We start from the raw sequence: 19,349 nt of genomic DNA, 5'->3' as shown, positions 1-19,349 counted from the left end.
CCTAGAGCATGTCAGGGATTGTGCCTTATAGCTTCTCCAAATACTCACAAAGACTGAAAGTGTATTGTTATTATTGACCAGCCTTCTGTGGCAGACTGAGTTAATGCTTCTGGGAACTTCCTTGATGTTCACCCTTCAAACAAAAGGGCTGGATGTCTTCTTGTGTGCACCAAGTTTTGAAACATGTCTGCTTCTGTGAAAGACGCCAGAATGTTCTACTCTGGAAGTTAAACTTCGTAAGATATAAATGGCTCTTGTGTGTCAGTACATGTGAATATTTGTAGGACCAGAGAGGATAAAAACATTGCAAATCAGGAAAGTTATATTCTACAGGAAAACTGTGACTAGCATGCTGGCAGAGTAGAAGACTTTGTGACTGCTAGTAGTGAGGTTCCTGGGGGCTTGGGAGCTGCTTCCTGGTCCTGGGCAGGTGTTTGTTCTCATTATTGGGTAGCATCACTTAGAGCATGTGTTGAAATGATGCATTTTTCTGTCTTCCAGATCAGTGTGCGTGTTACCACCATGGATGCTGAGCTGGAGTTTGCCATCCAGCCCAACACCACAGGGAAGCAACTCTTTGATCAGGTAAGTGATGGAGCTGCAGAAGATACAAAGTTGATAAAGGCATTGTAATTGTATTGAGGCAACAGCAAATAATTTCTAAAGGACTCCAAAGATTGACCATCACTGTATGTAATAGCTTCAGGAGAACTCAGCACAGAAAGAAATTGTACTTTTTTTTCCAAAACTGCTGCATTTTTTCATCTCCAAGATTGTGTTAGGAGCTATTAGCTCTAGTGAACTGAATTGGTGCTATGGCTCATAAAAATGGTAATTGGAAAGCAGTAGATATCTGCAGTCTTAGTTTGTAAGTAAAGTCTTATGGGAGACCTAGTAAGCTATTTTTGGTTGACTTACCTGCAAGCATTGTGTAATTGATTCCAAAGGATAGTTGGTCTCTAAACCAGGAGAGGCTTAGCTGGGTTTCAAATGCTGCTGCAATCCTGAAGTGCAGGTAAAGTGATATTCTGTACTCCCACCAAGGGAAACATCAAGAGCAGTGATGTACCACGCTACATTGGGCAGTCTGCATGGAGTACTTCAGCCTTCCTCTGCTTTCTCTGGGTAGGCAAATTTCCTGCTGCTTTGGCCCAAACAAAAGCAGGGAGGTGTGTGCAGCCCAAAGCTGGAGCAGCAGAAGACAGGCATTATCAGCTGCAGTGGGTGAAACTTTGACAGGCTCCACTGTGTTTCTCTGCTGTAATTGGCCATGGAATTGCTCCTTGGAGAAAAATGGACACAGTAAATTCATAGCTCAAAGATATGCAAATTGAATCTTGGACTAATGACAAGATGAGGGAACTGCCAGACCAGATATGTCAGAGATTTGGGTGTGGTTCAGCAGAGCTAAGCATTCTGGGGTCAGATCTACATAGTACCTATCATAAGGAAGAGAGAAAATTAAGGGCTGATTCACCCATTGAAGTCAGATATTTCATTTGGGACCAGCAAATATAATTTAAATTTTTATTTTTGGTTTGTTTTTTTTTTTTAGATCTTTAGCCACAAACTACTGTTTTCTCATGTATTCAGCTGGATGATTCAACACTAGATGATATATTGCTCTTTGCAGCCCAGCCCTGAAATGGAGTGAGATCCAAAGCTTTAGTGAAAGAGCATCCTTTTGTAATGGGAAAAATAAAAAGACTTTCAAAAAAGTTCTGAATAGCAGTGTGGTTCTCAGCTGTCTTACTGTGTAGTGGCTCCTGCATATTTAAGCCCCATGTTGTCTCAGATCTGACAGGTTTGGATTAATAAAAGTGAAAGCCAAGTTCTGCCCAGAATCCAAATCCAACATGGAGCTCTGCCATGGTTAGTTCATGAGTGTTTGCTAATGAAGCTGAGGTGAGATGTCCCCACGTTCATCAAGAAATAAACTGTGGGTTTGCTTTTTTATTTTTTTTAAGGGGGTGTTCTCCATGTGGATGCTTCCCATGATTATTTTTCAATATCTGGCTTCTGCTATTATCTAAGCAAAGCACCAAGTGCTGAGAAACAATACTACTCATGTCAGTAATATTTTTTATCTGCGTATGATATTTTCAGTCAACTCTACGTCATATGTGGCTTCTGCTGCAAACTGACATTGCTGGAAGACTTGAGCTTCATCAGTTTGTTTCTGAGAAGCATCCACTCATGTTTCCAATATAGCAGCTCTTCATGTCTAGTAATTGATTTCACTCCTTTGTCATGCTCTTGGACAGCTGCATGTTTTCCTTCCTTCAGTGTATTTCACACAGCACCTGTCTAAACAGAAGTTTTGTTTTGCTTTTTCCACAGTAAACACTTTACCAAGGGAGAAAACAAATGCTGTTGCAGAACTGAATCTTTAAGTTGAGGCAGTGCTTGCTTCACCTAAATTGGATTGTAGGTGAAGTTGGAAATGGGGGAGGGGTTGTGTCTAAAGCTAGTTTTAAACATTTATTGTTTCTAAAAGGTCTGGTTGACATAAAACTTGCTCTCTTTAGAAAAGGGATGGACCTTTAAATGTACTGTCAGTTGTTAGATATCCAGTATCTTTCACATGACTGAGCTGTTTGTGTGTATTTGTTCCTGTAAAGGGATAGTCCAGTGCTGTTGTCCCTGCTGACACTGTGCCTGCTCTCTGGTCATTGTTCACTCTGCCTCTGTTTCTGTCCTTAGGTTGTCTGGGTCTCATAATGGGGTGTGTAAGAACAAAGTTACTTCTGTTTATTTTCTAGCTCCCTTAAGTCATGTTGTACTCCTGGACTTGATGATCTAGTATTTTCTGCATGATGCTGGTTCTGAGAAAAGATCTGCTTTCATCAGTGCTTTTTTGAGGGAAGGGAGAGCTCTACAAAGCAGATGTATGGTTTTGCTGTTGTAGGACACTGACTTCTGGTGTGAAATCTGATTTTTGACTCTTGTACAGAAAAATTTTAAGATATCCAGCATCTTTTTGCCCTGGGGTGCCCTTTCACTTTGAGCTGTCAGTTCTGAGTTAAGCAAGAAGGAAGCTGCAAACCCTTACCAAGATGTTTAGTTGCATGGCTACTTCGGTACAATCTACTGGCTTTGCTCAGTAACATTTAGGCAGTATTTATTTTCACCTGTCATGTATAAAGGTAGATAAGTGTATTCATTATGGCACACATGATTCTGGTCCGCTCTGAATAGGATTCAGAAGATTTTGGAAAGCTTCTATCTAGGTTTTAGTTTAATAAGGAGGAAAGCATTTGTGTCTAAAGTTCCATAGTAATAATACATGAATGGGCATGTAGGTAGAAATGCTCCTGTATTCCTTTTTCCTGTTTGGTTTTTGTAGTGGCAGAAAAATGCAGATGCCTCACTGCTTTGTAGGAAGTGGTTTCTGCCCCAAAGTAGCTGGCTATAGAAATACCACTGAACCCATATACATGTGCAGTAGCATCATGATTTATACTAGAGGTCTTCCTATTCCCTTATCTTGTAACTGTACAGCTTTAGCTTAAATATCTTAGGCTTGTGTGCATGGACAAAACCTGGATTAAATGAGACAGGATTATACTGTCTGTCATCTGCAGCTTTGCTGGTGTACCTCTTACCAGCTGCTGAATTCCAGTGCTTACTGACTCACTAGCAAGATCTGTAACTTTACCCCTATTTCTCAGCTGCCAATGATGGATTAAAAGAAGAGCTCAAGGATGGGCTATGCATATCAGGGGTGTTGCTTGTCCCATAGGCCTGATTACTTCCCAGGTACCTTGAAATATTGCTTTCCTAGGCATACAGAGCAGAGGCAGTGCAACAGTGATGATAGCTGCTTGTTTTCCTCCTTTGACTCTTTTCTGTGTTGGACTGAAGTGCAGCTGGTCTGGAGAGTAGTCAGTAAACCAAAGCAGTGCTTTGCATTTTATGTCTTCTACACATAAAAGATGAATCTGTTGTCTGGTGAAACTTCTTAGTTACTTGTTGCTGTGGACAGCTTTGACTTTTTGCCTCTCAAAAGTTTTTTTGGTTTTTTTTGGGGGGGGTAAATTTATTCTAGCTTGAATCATTGAGCATCCAATCTCCTTAAAGGTGGCTTCTGTCCAATTAAGAGTCATGAAGACAAGTCACAGATTAAAGAAAATATGACATGATAAATTTAATAACTATCACTTCAAACTTTAAAAACATGTGGTTAACCTTCCAAAGATGCTTTTCCTCATTATTGTGAGCTTTTGGGGTCAAAATTAAGCTTGTAATGGAAAAATACACTTATATATGGATTAAAATTATAACAATAAGCATCTCTCTGCACAGTTTAAACCTGATCACTGATGCTCTCTTTTATGTTCAGCATTAAGTCTTACACATAGTGAAATGTGTGTTGGGGGAATTATTTTTGTTTCATTTTCCTTTTAATTCTTAAGGTTTTTTCCGATTTCATGAAGAGCCTCAGATGTCCTAAGATTCTGAGTTTGTGTGTCCTGGCTTGTCTTGCCTTGGTTTTCTATCTGCATGGCTGAGGTAGTCGTGCAGCTGGAAGCCTTGGTAATGCTTAACAGCTTCCTTCTTGTTCATCTGTTGGAGTGAATTTAGTGGTTTTGTAGAGTACCAGATTGTCAGACTTCTTTCATGTTTGCTTAAGCTTACAACACAGGCTGATCAAACCCCTCTTGAATTTTGAGTAACTCCATCCAAGTTGAGCTGTGTTTGGAATAAAGGTGGTTGGTGTCTCATGGCCTGAAAACTAAGCTTTTTGAGGAGGGAACATGTAAGAGAAATCTTTAGCCTTGGTAAGGTCCTACCTAGTAGTGTTTAAACATGGAGGAAATGGCTCTGGAACACTTAATCCACTAGGTGAAAGCATGAAACCAAAACTCACTAAGGTAGTTTCATGGTAGAAAGCAGCAAGTCTCAGGATAGTGGCTGGTTGGCCCAGCAAACCCCAGAACTCTTGTTCTTGTAATGAAGGCTTGTGGTTGAGTGGTATGGAAATGTATCTCAAATTTCACAGGAACGTGTGGAAACTTTCTGACTTTTAGAAAAGCAGTAGTTCCAACCAAAACTGGAGTGCTTGTTGCTAAAGATGTCAATGGCAAACTGCAGGAAGTATAAAAACTTGAAGATCCTGTAGTTTAGCACACTGGCATTTTTAGCACTTTGGAAGGGAAAAGTAGAAGTACATCCACCAGCTAAATGGAGGGGGAACAGTTTAATATTTGTAGCTGTAGATGGATCCTATCTTGGGTACTAAGTTAGGGTACCTGGAAGACCACGTTTTAAATTGTTTTTGACTGCCATATGAAACTGCAGGTGTGGCACCAGTTCAGAGCTCCACCAGCAATGAGGTTAGCTGGCAGTTTTCTCTCAGATGTATTCGACATGCCTGTCAGAGAAAGAGAGACACCTACCTCATCTTTAACTGGGGAAACATTCAAGTCACTTGGGCCATGATACAGCCTGAGATGATTTGGCCTTTGATACAGGAACGTGATCCAAGTGGAATGCCTTTTCCTCTGCTTGCATGCTTTGGTCTTGCCTGTGTGTCAGTAATGCTTTCATCAGAATTTCTACGTGTTTGCCAGTGTGGTGATGTGTTTCCTGGGCTGAAAATGACATCCATTTTCAGTTGTCATCTTGATGCTAAAATGTACATTTAGGAGGCTGCTTATGGCTCCCCTTTCAGCTGTGGAGCAGCACCCAACAGCAGGAACATAGTTCAGAGGGAGTTGGGTGAGTGCTGAGGGGAAGGACAGGAATTGTCATGGAGAGCTAAGAAACATGGAGTAAGAAGGAGTGAGAGAAAAGGTTACCTGGAAGATTTTCTGTTTCTTCTCTGAACATAGGTAAAAAAAAACCCTACTAATATGTGCTTAGGCTTTCTGCCGAGGATGAAGTGAGTCACCAGAAAGGCACCTTTTCCCCTACATCTGTATGGCTTACTGAGGTAGAATTTTAAGCTAAAGGTAATACTCAATTAAAGAGTTTTGTAGTAGCTGGTCAAAGTACTATGGGACAGCTGGATTTTAAGGCTTCATCCAATCTGTTGCCCACTGTAAACTGAGCTATATCCAGCAGGCTAAACAAGACCTTGGGACTGACTTAATGCTCCCCCTGGCATGAAGAAAAGATGCTGCTCTCCCGATGAGTATAGGTTTTAGGTATTAAAGTATTGTGGTCTGTGCTAAACAGTACTCTCTATTCTCCCATCCCTTGTGCCAACCTTTCTCTATCCTTAGCCACTGCCAGTAGCTTTTTTGGAAGCTTTGTTTGCTTTTTTGGAACATCTCACAGTTCATTAGGGCTCCAAATGCTGTACACCCCCAGACATAATTATGCTGCTGCCAGTCAGATTCCTTGCAGCTGTAGAAAGCTGTTTCTTCTTCATGCTTTTTCCCTTGCTGAATGGAACTAAATAGCCTGCTAAAGCTGAGGAGGGAGGAGGACTATCCTCCCTGCCTTAGTTCAGTGGCAGCTTGGGACTGTGATGGTGAGTGCTGTGCAGTCTCCCCTCTCCTCTGCCCCCAGCTCGTTGTTGTCTCTGCTATTGCTGTGCGGGCTTCTGATGTGGAATAAAAGTCCTTTTGTGTGGGACCACAGTGTGGAGCCTTTCAGCTCCTTGCTGGCAGTCCAGCCTGTTGAATTCCCAGCATAAGATGCTGTCAAGTGAAAGAGAGGAAAGCAGACCCATGCAGTCCAGTGAGGAGCTTCCATCCCATTCATATGTTAATGCTTCCAAGAACAGAGCTATCCCTGGGCTCTAGGACAGCCTTTCTTCCCCTCCTTGAACCATCTGCTTCCAGTCACATAATCACAGAATATGCTGGGTTGGAAGGGACCCACAAGGATCATTGACTCCAACTCCTGGCCCTGCACAGGACCATCCTCAAGAACTACACCATGTGCCTGAGAGCATTGTCCAAATGTTTCTTGAACTCTGTCAAGCTTGGTGCTGTGATTACTTCTGTGGGGAGTCAGTGCCCAGCCAACTTCTGGGTGAAAATCTTTTTTTTTCCTTTTTATTTTTTTTATTAGGTATCCAGCCTAAACCTTCCCTAGCAGCTTCAGAGCATTCCCTTGGGTTTGGTCACTGATCACCACAGGGAAGTGATCCGTGTCTGCTCTTCCTCTTCCCCTCACGAGGAAGTTGTAGAGTGTGATGAGGTTCTCCCTCAGCCTTTTCCAGGCTGAATGGACCAAGTACCCTCAGCTGCTCCTCACAGGGCTTCCCCTCAAGATCCTTCATCTTTATTGCCCCCTTTGGACCCTCTCTAATATCTTTAATATTAGAGATGAATATCATTCATATATTGCAGTGACCAAAACTGCATGTGCACAGCAGACCCTGATCCTTCTCCAAAAACCTCCTTAGCTGTGTGCATCCTGCTGCGTGATACAGAAATGACCTACATTCCCCTGAATCTGCAGGGGCTCTAGCCCAGCTCTCCAGTTCATGTTCAAGCAAGGACAGGCTGAATAATTCCATGAACCCCAGTGGGATGATGTACATGGACTACATGGCCTAGTGTAGGTTTTGTCTGTGTGTGTGTGTGCCACCAATGCTGAAAAATGCATTTGGTTTTTCTGCCTGAAAGGAACAAAGACACTAATGCTGCTTTTGAAAGGCCAAAAGAAATATCTGATCCAAGCCCTAAACAATCTAATTAGTGAAGTGTTTGTGGGGAACCTATGTCTTTAGTGTTGTGTCTTGCCAAAGTACAGACCACATTAGAAAGAAGAAGAGTGTACCTTCAGGCAGTACAAAATTATATCAACTGACCTGGCAGATGGTTTTCACAGGGCAAGTCTCAGTTTCTCCATCTATGTTAGCCCCTTTGAAAGGGGGAAGCTCTGATCAAGCCCATGTTGAATGTGAAAATGGTTGACAGTGTTGTACTTTAGGAATCACATCAACCTGAGGACAAATGTCTTCTTCCTTCCTCTTTCTTGTCCAGTATTGGAGGTGACCAGTGGGTGCCTTGTTTACCAGTATCAGACCACCTCCTGGGTCTTCAGGATGTGGGGGAGATTCACTGTGTAGACTTGTTGCACCCTGTGGCATGTCTCAGGTTTTTCAGGGCACAAAGGGGGATGCCAGGCTTTGGAGAAACTTCCCCCTCCTTTTAACCAACAATGCCACTGTACTGCAGTAATCTTGGTGCCCCACCATGAGGCTCTTGCCTCTTGTCTCAACATGTCTTTAAAGCCTTAATTCTTATTTACATAGCATGCCTCGTGTGCTAGGGAAGTAACTATCAAGTGAGCTTACAGGGTGGTGTACTTAATGTCTGTGGTGGCTCTTTGTCCTGGCACAAGGAGTAGCATATGGATTTAGCCTTGGCATTTCCTCTTAATGGTGCTGCTCTAAAGAGCTGTATGGAAGGCCTGTCTTATAGCTATCAGTGGAGTAGAAACAAATCTTAAAGTAGCACAGCCTAGCAGGGTGATTTATGACTTGCCCAGGAATAGTACATTTGCATGCTAAGTGTGGGGTGTACCTGAAAATGGAGCTGTGTTCCTCATTCCTGGCAGTTACTAAACCTGTCAGAGCTGTTGCATTGTATTTTGGCTATACATGTTGGCTTGTAAGTAGCTGAAAAAAATGTCCCAGCTGTTGCTTATAAATAGCAACAAGCCTTAAAGAGCTGAAGGAGAAGAAATAATTTTACAACACATCCACTTAAGACCTCTTAGTTGCCAAGTCATCTTTCTGTGCACTGCAGCAGGAGAGGCAGGTGGTCAGGGCAGTCTGTCTTTGCCTGAAGTTACCTCTAACATGTTCTCAGACACTGGTAAGTTCAGTCTATTTGGGGGTCTTGTTAATAATCACTTTTCTTTCAGGTTGTTAAGACAATTGGTTTGCGAGAAGTCTGGTTTTTTGGACTTCAGTATCAAGACACCAAGGGTTTTTCAACATGGCTAAAATTGAACAAAAAGGTATGTTTGCTTCAAGATTTTGCCTTTTTTTTTTTTCCCCACTTCTGTGAGAGTGCAGGGGCAAATTCAGTCTCCATACTTCTGTCAAGGATCTGTTGTTTATCTTTGTGCCTCAGGTACTTCAGGATCAGTGGGATGGTGTTATGGAGTGCACACACTCCCTCCTCAGGTTATGAGGAGCTGTGGGATCTGACCTGGTCCTGCATCTAGCTCTGTTTGTTACCGGGCCAAGTCTGTTACCCTTCCTGGTGAAACACTGATGTGCTCATGTGAGCATTTTGGCTTGGGAAAAACCTGGAAAGTAACTTAGCTACCACTGGTCATAACTACTGGCTTGTGTAAGTCCAGTGGGGAGAAGTGATGAGGTATTTAGCAGTAAATAATTGAAAATCCTTGCTTTTCTGCGCACTCTCTTCTGCATTGTCAAGGAGAAATTTTTGTTCTAGTGCATTCTTATCTTCCTGTTTGTAACTTGCTCCCCTTCATTTGGTATAGAAGCTATAAGATCTGCTAACTCTGTTCCAGGTAACAGCACAGGATGTACGTAAAGAAAGCCCCCTGCTTTTCAAATTCCGTGCCAAGTTCTACCCAGAAGATGTGGCAGAAGAGCTGATCCAGGACATCACACAGCGCCTTTTCTTTCTCCAAGTGAAGGAGGCAATTCTGAATGATGACATTTACTGTCCTCCAGAAACAGCTGTCCTGCTGGCTTCTTATGCTGTCCAGTCCAAATATGGAGATTTCAACAAAGATGTGCACAAGTCTGGCTACCTTGCTAGTGATAAACTGCTCCCACAAAGGCAAGTGAACCTGGATAGCCTTAGACATTCTCTGTCTTATAGGGTTTGTGATTTTTTTTTTTTTTTTTAAATGTAGGGGTTGTTTTGATTGAAATGCTCAGGATAAAATATAGTCTTGAGCCACTTTGAACATTTAGATTAGTATTCAATTAAGAGCTTTAACCTTAAAATTCCTATTGCTACTCTGAAACTCTAATCAGAAGTAGTGAGAGAAGGTCCAAAACAAAATATGCTACGAGGAGAAGCAAAACTGAGTAGAATTTATTTGTTAGAAGTCTGAACACTGACCATTGTGTGTCTATCTAGCCTTTTAATAAAAGTGTATTTCTTTGAATAATTTTTTGGGGGACCTCTGATGCCAGTGGAGTATTTAATGGAGCCTTATTATACAGTGATGTGATTGTGTGTGTGCATGTATGTAGTGCTTGGTTTTAAACATCCCATGAATACTCTTTTTAGAGTTTTGGAGCAGCACAAGCTTAACAAGGACCAGTGGGAGGAGAGGATCCAGGTGTGGCATGAGGAACATCGAGGAATGATTAGGTAACTGATGCAGCATGAATTATTGTGTAATGTACAAATGCATACAGAAACCTGTGACTTGCTTCAGGATAAGTCAACATTCTTCAGGTTATTTTGCTCAGAATAACTAGGTTCACATGCTTCTGCTCTTGCTGGTCCACATCAGCTGGCTGTTCTTAGTAAAACAAGATTGAGTTTATAGAGTTTGTAATTATCTACTAGGGTGAAGCTTAGAATATTTGCCAGCTTGCTGCTGCTCACTTCACGTGGGAAGATAGCACCTTCTTGTTGTAATGGCTTAAAGATTCAAAAAAGAATATCTGCTTTCTTTTTACATGCTGCAGAGAAGATGCTGTCTTGGAGTACCTGAAAATTGCACAAGATCTGGAAATGTATGGTGTGAACTACTTCAGCATAAAGAACAAGAAAGGTTCTGAGCTCTGGCTAGGTGTAGATGCTCTTGGACTCAACATTTATGAGCAGAATGATAGGTAATAAAAACCCTCTCTCTTCATCATTGCCTTCAGGTCCTTTTCAATATAGTCATTCAAAATCAATCTCTCCTGGAATTCAAATCTTTAAACTCCACAATTTCTGTATCATACTTGGCTGTGTTTTTGACAGTGCCAGAATAATCCAAAAAATGTGCTTCTTCAGACCAACAAGAAATTGGCAAATCTTTTCAAGATAATTTCACTTGTATCCCTAGTCTTCCTGCTATAGATGGGTTCTCCAGTTATGTTTTCTGAATGAAAAACCAAAAAAGTGGGAGTGAAAAACTGCTTATGTTTATATTTCATCTGTGTAACTACTTTTCAACTACCTTAAGAGCACTGAAATACAAGGGAGGATTTGGTATAGTTTTGAGCTGTTTTTTCTAAGTCAAGAATTTGGAATGACTTTGGGTTCTCTTATTTCTTTTTGCTTCCTATTTCTGCAGGCTAACACCGAAAATCGGATTCCCTTGGAGTGAGATCAGAAATATCTCATTCAATGACAAGAAATTTGTTATTAAGCCTATTGACAAGAAAGCACCAGTAAGAAGCAAGATTCATATTAAGCTATTGAACTTTCAGTTTCTTAGCTGAGTGATTTCTGTGGGTTTGGTTTTAGGGGCTTTTTGGGGATTTTTGCACAGAATCTTTTCATCAAGAGCATTAATGCTGATGTAAGCAGGGAGATCTGTTCAGGGTAGGCAAGTGATAGTTATGATTTTTTTCTGGCTAAGAGGGCTGAAATTTAGTATAAGCTTTAACTTTTAAGGTCAGTGGCAGGGAGTAGCTCTTTGCTTAGGGTTTGTGATTCTCCTAATATTGCTCAGATTCCCTGATAATACAGTTAAGGAACTGAGGTACCTCTGTTAGCTGTGGATGTTTCCTTTGCAGTCTGTTGGCTTTAATAGTGTGTGGGATGGTCTTTTGAAGGTTTTTACCTTACTTAGAGCAGAAGCTTTAGGTCATTTTGTAGGGTAGGCTGGAAGATGTTTTTTCCCTGTGAATTTATATTGAATGTAATTGCTTTCATCTTTAAGGCCTATCAATTTCCTGTGCTAGCCAGTACCTTCTGTTCTTCTGGTCATTCTTGTTCCATTGCTGCTTGAAAGCATTTCCCTGCTGCTGTTTTTCTGTTAACAAGGAGCAAAGTTATTTATCCATTGATTGTAAAATTTAACACCCTTTCTGGAATAAGCCAAGCCATTACATTCAGTGTGGCTGGCCAGGCTATTGTACAGATAATTGAAGTGGGAAAGAAGGTGGGAGAAGCCTAGGACTTGGTGTGCCTGTTAAACCAGCCCTGCTGGTGTTTGTAATGACATGGTGTTGCTAAGACGCTGTGTGCTTGGTGCTAAGGCTGTGTTACAGTGAAACCCACAACGCTGGAATGACACACTGCCTGCTGCTGCCCTGGGTGTGTTTGTCAGGTTGAAATCCATTCCAGAAAGAAGTGTCTAACTGCCACCACCAATAAATTAGATGTTATTAAGAGGAGCTGGCTGGCAACTCTAAAAAGTTGTGGTGCATACACAAGGGGCTTCTTATGCTGAAAGAACAGGTCTAATGCTGCCTTTTTCTTGTCCCCAGGACTTTGTATTCTATGCCCCTCGGTTACGGATTAACAAACGAATCTTGGCACTTTGCATGGGGAACCACGAGCTCTACATGCGCAGACGTAAACCAGATACCATTGAGGTGCAGCAGATGAAGGCACAGGCTCGGGAAGAGAAACACCAGAAACAGATGGAGAGGTTGGTAGGGCTCTGAGTAACCTGGGTGTGACTAATCACTGCGTAGCATCGTGTTCTCGATAAATGGCTGGCAGCACCTTAATCTGATTGAGCCAAAAATAGAGCAGGTTGCTTTCTGTTTCAGTAAGTATAATGAGTTGATAGTAATGGTACTCATCAGAAGTGCCACTCCCCATTACTTTCTTGGACTTTAAAAGTTTGTCTATCCGTTTGATGGGACTAGTACATACCTTGAAATGTGGAGATTTCCCTTATAGTACTGCTATTATTAACTTGTCATTGAGATGGGTGCCAGCAGAGCTTTTTATTTTTGCAATTCTATGAAGCGGTACATCTGGAGTAAAGCTCATTATCTGAGTGCTGTAGTGCATGTCTTGTGTGTGCTCTTTTTGTGTTTACTAGAAAGTGCTCCAATTTGGGTGATAGTTGGTTTAAAATGACATTTTGACTTCCCTCCATCAGAGCCCTGCTGGAGAATGAGAAGAAGAAGAGGGAGTTGGCAGAAAAGGAGAAGGAGAAGATAGAGCGTGAGAAGGAGGAGCTAATGGAGAGACTCAAGCAAATTGAGGAGCAAACCAAGAAAGCTCAGCAAGGTAATAGGAAGTTTTTGTGTTTCTTTGGCAAATAGTCTGAATGAGAAGGGTTCAAATAGTGAAGCTATGAGCATCTCTGAGTAATTTGTCTCTCTAGTGTTGTGTGCTAACTGGTGTTAGGGCCCTGGTTTGGCCTCCTGAAGTGAGGTGTAAGCCCTCCATATGCAGTTGCTGAAAAATGATTTGCTTTAAAGAAATGGCTAACTGCCAAGATACCTCTCTTGGCAGTGGAAATACCTTGCCATTGTTCCTGTGCTGGCTGGAAGCTTTATCCCAGCATATCTGTAGAAGAAGGAGTCAAAAAGTGTAGCAGGGGTCACACCAGTCATTGCTGTGGTGATTTACTATCTAATTGCTTGGCTAGAGTTAGTATAGTGATGCCCAAGCAAAATACTGAATGCTTCTCTGCCCTTGGATATGCAATTTTGGGATGGGTGCTTCCCCACAAATCCTTTGGGGGTGGGCCTGACCTTTAGTCTTCCAGCTCCAGGTGAAATGTAAAGGATAGGAAAAAGGGACAGTTGCTTGCATCCCTCCCTTATCTGTCCATCTGAAAGAAAACCCTTATCCACACAAGCTTTCCTCTTCTACTGCATTTCTTTACTTGATCTGTCTTGAAATGTGCTCCCCTATTTTTCAGAATTGGAAGAACAGACCCGCAGAGCTCTGGAGCTGGAACAGGAGAGAAAACGAGCTCAGGAGGAAGCAGAGAAACTGGCTAAGGAACGTAGAGAAGCAGAAGAGGCAAAGGAGGCCCTATTGAGAGCATCCCATGATCAACAAAAGACCCAGGAGCAGTTGGTAAGTTGGTGAACTGAAAATCAAGAAGGGAAAATAGAGAAAGGGGAAGCATCTAAGCTTTTGAAGCAAACCAGACTATGAATGTAGTGAGGAAGTACTATATTCATAGGTTCTTTAATTTTTATCCTCAAGTAGGTGAAAATAAACATAAATACAAGTGTATTTGTACAGCTTTTTGCCTTTTTTGTGTGTGTGTGATAAAGTGTAGCTTTCCCTGGTTTGAATTCAGAGAACTGAGTTTTATAGCTCTGTTTTGGGGAGAAGGAAAAAGGACCAACCCAACAACCAAACAAAACTAACCCACAATGAAACACAGTTTTTTGGCTTCCTTTCCCCTTTCATCATGGAGGTATTGGTGGAACTGAAGTTAACAGGAAGGCTTTCTTATAACTAAAAATATGAGTTTTCATTTAAGACTTGATTGAAATGCTTCACTCAGCAATTACCTTGGGTTTTGTTTCCACTAAAAGCCTTTCTTCTGCAGGCTGCTGAGATGGCAGAACTCACAGCTAGGATCACACAGCTGGAGCTGGCCAGGCAGAAGAAGGAGAGCGAGGCACAGGAGTGGCAGCATAAGGTAAAGTAGAATCTGAGCAAATGGCATACTTTTTGTGGAATTGCTGTTTGTTCTGGATTGTAACCTAAACTACTGCACTAGATTCCACACTAGACTCAATACCTGCAAGCTTGGGGCTGTTCTAAACACGCAGCTTTGGTTTTCTCCATGGAATGGGTGACTTATTCCAACTCCATGTTGCAATTTTTTGACTAATTAGACCTGTAGCCCATTTTCCATTAACAGTAACCATTCTTCAAATCTCTGAAGTGTTATCCGGCAGAAAATTTTGCAAATCGTGGTGGCTGAGTAGCTTTGGAATATACCCCTTCAGAGGTGCAAGGTTTCCTGTAACAAGCACCAGGTGGTGCTTCTGCGAGAAGTTGCAGGCACTCAGGATTATACTGACTGCCTCACTGTGGTATATCCTACTGCAGGCACAGAGGGTGCAGGAGGACCTAGAGAAGACCAAAGAGGAGTTGAAGACTGCCATGAGCACCCCTCATGTCACTGAACCCATGCATGCTGAGAACGAGCATGATGATGAGCAGGATGAGAATGCAGCAGAAGCCAGTGCTGAGTTACGGTCAGAGGCCACCATCAAGGACCGCAGTGAGGAGGAGCGCACCACTGAAGCAGAGAAGAATGAGCGGGTCCAGAAACACTTGAAGGTAAGAGGCTGGCAGCAGAGTGTGTGTGTGTGCAGGTGCTGCTTCTACTTTTCTCAACATTTCTTGCAGCTGGGAGGTTATTTAAAAAATGAGGGGAGAAGCAGGGGAGAGAGATGATCACGATCTTGCCAGATGGCTGCTTAACCACCGAGTAGAGAGACGCATCTTGTCTCCTGGCACTTGACTTCCATTTTACTGGAAGCAGTGAAGTACTTTGAAGAAGTGCCAACAAGTAGCATCTGTCAGATGTTATGTGCTTTGTGAGTATTGCCAACCACCTGACAGTTGTTCATAGCCCTGGCTGCAATGAATTGAAGAACTTGATCTGATTCCTACCCAGAAGCTGTCTCTGTCAAGTCTGGGTTGCATTGCAAAACTCTGCATTGCAAAACCCTGGAGTAGCCCGCAAGTGCTCAGCACAGAGACAGCACTACTGCACCATCTTCTTGTGAGGAACTCCAGTGTTCTGTTGTCCAGTTCCAAGCATTAAGTTGTGGTGCCTGACTTGCACCAGGCTTTGCTTATTCTTCATTGTACTGTGGTAGTTATACACGGGGGGTAGACATGCATTTTATCTTCTGCAGCAAGTTTCTTTTCTGATGGAAAGCTAGTAATTCCTCAAATTCTGCAAGATGCTCTTGCTGTCTTCAGGGATCACTCCACATGGCTGTTCTTTTAAAGTACAGACATTGGAGACAATCTTTAACTGTGCTAGATGAAGGCAAATAGGTGACAGATTGCTAGATGTTTTCTACCTTCAAAAGTTAGGGAGAAATATTAACTTCCACAAAAAGCATATTTATTTAGAACGGAGGGGCCTCCATGAGATCATCTAACTCCACTTCCTTGCTCAAGCAAGGTCAGCTAGAGCAGGTTGCCCAGAAGAATACACTGGGGCTTGTAGGTTTCCTGTCTCTATAGACACTGAATCTTTTGGAGGATCTGCAGGAAATCTCCTTGTCCAGCTTTGAGTCTTGGCACGTACTAACCTGTTGCTGTCTGTTTCTCCTCCTCCAAAGGCTCTTTCCTCAGAGCTGGCAAACGCTCGGGATGAAACCAAGAAGACAGCAAATGACATGATCCACGCCGAGAACATGCGCCTCGGCCGAGACAAGTACAAGACCCTCCGTCAGATTCGGCAGGGAAACACCAAGCAGCGCATTGATGAGTTCGAGTCCATGTAAACTCTCCCCTGCACCTGCTGCCCTGCACTCTCTTCTCCCCTCTTTCCCATCCTCTCCCATCATTCACTCATAATCGTGCTATGCTGGAACCACTACAGAAGAGTGACCATGGTCTTATTTATCAAGTTTTGGGCAAATGCTGGAGTTTAAGTGACAAAAGAAAGAATAGTAATTATGTCTAACTGGGGTGGCTTGGGAAAGCAAACATGGATTGGGGCAAATCTGAAGTTGTTTGGCTTGGGGTAAATCCTAGTGTGTTGGGTTTGCCCACTGAGGTGGCTGTGTTGCTGTCTTCTCCTGTTGTGTGTGGAGACCAGCAGACACTTGTACTGCATTATGTACAGTCAAGAGCTGACAGTCTGATACTCTGCCTTCCTACTAACCTGTGCAAACTTCAGGATTAAGCTTAGTGGCCAGGGTCTGAATTTCTAACTTAACCCAGAGTCTGAATCATGTTAGTTAAAAAGGGGAGATTGGAGCTTAGGAAGAAGGATTGAAGGTAAAATATAGACTTTCTCTCTGAAAGACCAAAGCTTTTGTCCTACAAAAATAAGCAGACCAAACAGATTCTGTGGTGTTCCTGCTGGTGTTACCTTTTGTTGCTTAATGATGGAGCTTTCAATTTCCTAATCATGAGGAGGCCTTTGGAGTATTTCCACTGATACAGTGTGGTTTGAAGCCCCAAATTCCCTGCTTTCCAGAGGTTTTTCTCTGGTCAATGTCTTTGTTCACTATCACTTGTCTGACCTCAATGTAACCAGTGAGGCAGAGATAGCTAAAGTACACTGCCTTCCTTTTTGGTTTTGCCAATGAAAACCTGAAGTAGGAGGTAGAAATGTAAAAGGCTAAAAATTATTGTAGCTGTATTTTCCCTTGCTGAACAGATACTTTTCTAGTTACGTGAACAAGATTTCAGGTTTTTTCCATAAGAGGCCTTTTTAGCACATAGTTGTTGGTGCCTTATGACTGTGTATAGATCTACTGTAGCTCAGATACCTTCAGTTTAAACTAGATGCAATCATAACAAGTGATCAGCAGCTGGGGACCAAAAATTGCTCACGTATTTTGGTCATGTACAAGACTGCATCTGTCTTCCCTGGCTTCAAGCAGCATTTGAGGGGAGAGGATCCTGAGACATTTGTCCAATTGCTTTCTTAATCCTCACTAGCAGTCTGCCACATCCCTGGCTCAAATGCTTTTCCTTCCCCAGAAGGATGTTTTGGCCTTTTGTAGCTTTGAGAACAGAAGGCTTTCTCTTAGAAATGGGATACAAATAGTTATGAGACTGGTCCTGAGAGCTGCTTATGCCAGTCATTGTAATAACAGTCACCTCCTGTGATCCAAGCTGCCCATGCTGTAGCTACCCAGAATCCTCCCTGCTATTTCTGTGGAGGAAATATCCATGTATGCTCAGGGTTCAATTGGATGTTGCCTTGATCCCTCATAAAAGGAACTGTTAACCTTCAGAAGAGTCATCTTAAAAATGGGTTTCATCTAAAGTTTTGCCCTCCTTGGATTAGCCTGTCCCTATAGGAAGTCATTAGGCTAGCCTGGGATTTATTTTCGTGCATAGAGTAATCCCAAATTTTGTGACTTGCTCAGTTTTGTCAATTCTTCCTTTGTATGTTACTGGTGATGGTGATAGAAGGAAAGCATCTGAAAACTGGAGCATTTTCAGCTCCCTGGTGCTTGAAAAAGGGCAAAGGGGGACTGTGCCAAAAAATAAATGTTCATTATAGTGTTAACAAACTGCAGTATTTCCCCAAGAATTCCTTGGGTGGCTGGAAACAACCTCACCAGTTCTGTGTTACTTTATTTTTTGAAAGCAATGCAAGTCTGTGTGGAGTTTCATATGAATACCAGCCAACCTCTGTTAGAAGCAACATGCCAAGCTATGTTCTTAAACATCCAGGTGTGTCATGTGGGAGCTCCCTTCTCTCCCATGGACACAGAGTGCTTTTGGGGGGCACATGGCATTGGCAAGCTTTTCGTTGGCCAAGAAAAATATGCCTCAGTACCATGAAAGTCACAAATGAAAGATTGCAGTTGAATTTGTCAGAATGTTTTTGTTTATTTCTGCACTGAAGGTGATTGGCATTGGCTCTGTGTGAGTCTTGCTACTGGGGAACAGACAACCTTTAAACTTCTGTTTTGGTGCTTTAAAGCTGGTTCTCAGCACTTCTGCTCTGTCCATGGCAACTATCGATGCATTTGAGGGGGGAAAAGCCTCTATCTAATATTTTAATAATTTCCTAACAAGCTGACGTATGGTGCCTGGAATATGTGTTCAAATAATAAACGAGTAAACCTTTTCTGCTTTGATGGATCACACAACACTGCTGAGCTCTCATGTATTATGATGTTGGCATGACTTCTGTTTATAGGGTTTTTTAAACGTTCTAATTCCACATGGTCCAATAAAGGAATAGAACGGCTTGTGCCAGTGAGTCCACCTAACTCTTTGTAGTTGTTTCAGCCCTGCCTTCTTTTTAACCAGTATTATATTCCAGTGGTATCTAATGATATTTGATTTCAATATTTCTAGCTATGCACAATTAGAAAATATTAGTCAAGGGATGAAGGGTATGTTTATGGTCCTCCTTCCCTTGGAATGTATACTGTATTATAAAGATGATATTTTGCAAGAAAACTAATGTAAGAAGCTTTCAGTATTATGGTGAGATTTGTAGACACATTTTTTATTTGTTAGAATACAGTGAATTGTTCTTCTTCTTCATGTTCCAGTTTAATTGGATAGCTACTCCTCTTGGGGGTGGGGGGAGGGAAGTACTTTATCACACATTGCCTGGCTTATTTTTTTTTTCTTGTTTTATTTTTTGTTGCTGTAAATTATGTTGAAGGTTTTTGACCAGTTGTTTTACTGGATTATAATAAAACATCAATTCCTTAAGGCTGTGGAGTAATTCATGGGTCCATGTGCTTATCTGCAGAGAGAACCTTGATTAAGATGTGTTTTTCCTATTCAGAGGAGTTGTTAAAATCCATACCTTGTTCTTCATGAAGTGCCAATAAAGGTCAGAGAAATTCAGCA

General features: G+C 42.1%; 1 protein-coding gene across 1 annotated transcript in view; it reads left to right on the top strand.

Moving 5' to 3' along the window:
- The window catches only part of MSN (moesin), a 38,367-nt gene extending 21,959 nt beyond the window's left edge, over positions 1-16,408 (top strand). Inside the window, exons 2-13 of the mRNA XM_062502696.1 lie at positions 502-585; positions 8,830-8,925; positions 9,451-9,725; positions 10,185-10,268; positions 10,592-10,738; positions 11,188-11,284; positions 12,329-12,492; positions 12,955-13,085; positions 13,726-13,886; positions 14,371-14,463; positions 14,880-15,113; positions 16,133-16,408. Coding sequence (XP_062358680.1) covers positions 502-585; positions 8,830-8,925; positions 9,451-9,725; positions 10,185-10,268; positions 10,592-10,738; positions 11,188-11,284; positions 12,329-12,492; positions 12,955-13,085; positions 13,726-13,886; positions 14,371-14,463; positions 14,880-15,113; positions 16,133-16,297 — 1,731 coding nt within the window. The 3' untranslated portion in view covers positions 16,298-16,408. The remainder of the gene's footprint in view (positions 1-501; positions 586-8,829; positions 8,926-9,450; positions 9,726-10,184; positions 10,269-10,591; positions 10,739-11,187; positions 11,285-12,328; positions 12,493-12,954; positions 13,086-13,725; positions 13,887-14,370; positions 14,464-14,879; positions 15,114-16,132) is intronic.
- The last annotated feature ends 2,941 nt before the right edge of the window (positions 16,409-19,349 follow it).

The sequence above is a fragment of the Cinclus cinclus genome, chromosome 15, assembly GCF_963662255.1.
Source record: "Cinclus cinclus chromosome 15, bCinCin1.1, whole genome shotgun sequence".
In the NCBI taxonomy this organism is placed as follows: domain Eukaryota; kingdom Metazoa; phylum Chordata; class Aves; order Passeriformes; family Cinclidae; genus Cinclus; species Cinclus cinclus.
The sequence above is the reverse complement of the archived record's forward strand: the minus strand, read 5'-3'. Positions and strand labels throughout refer to the sequence as shown.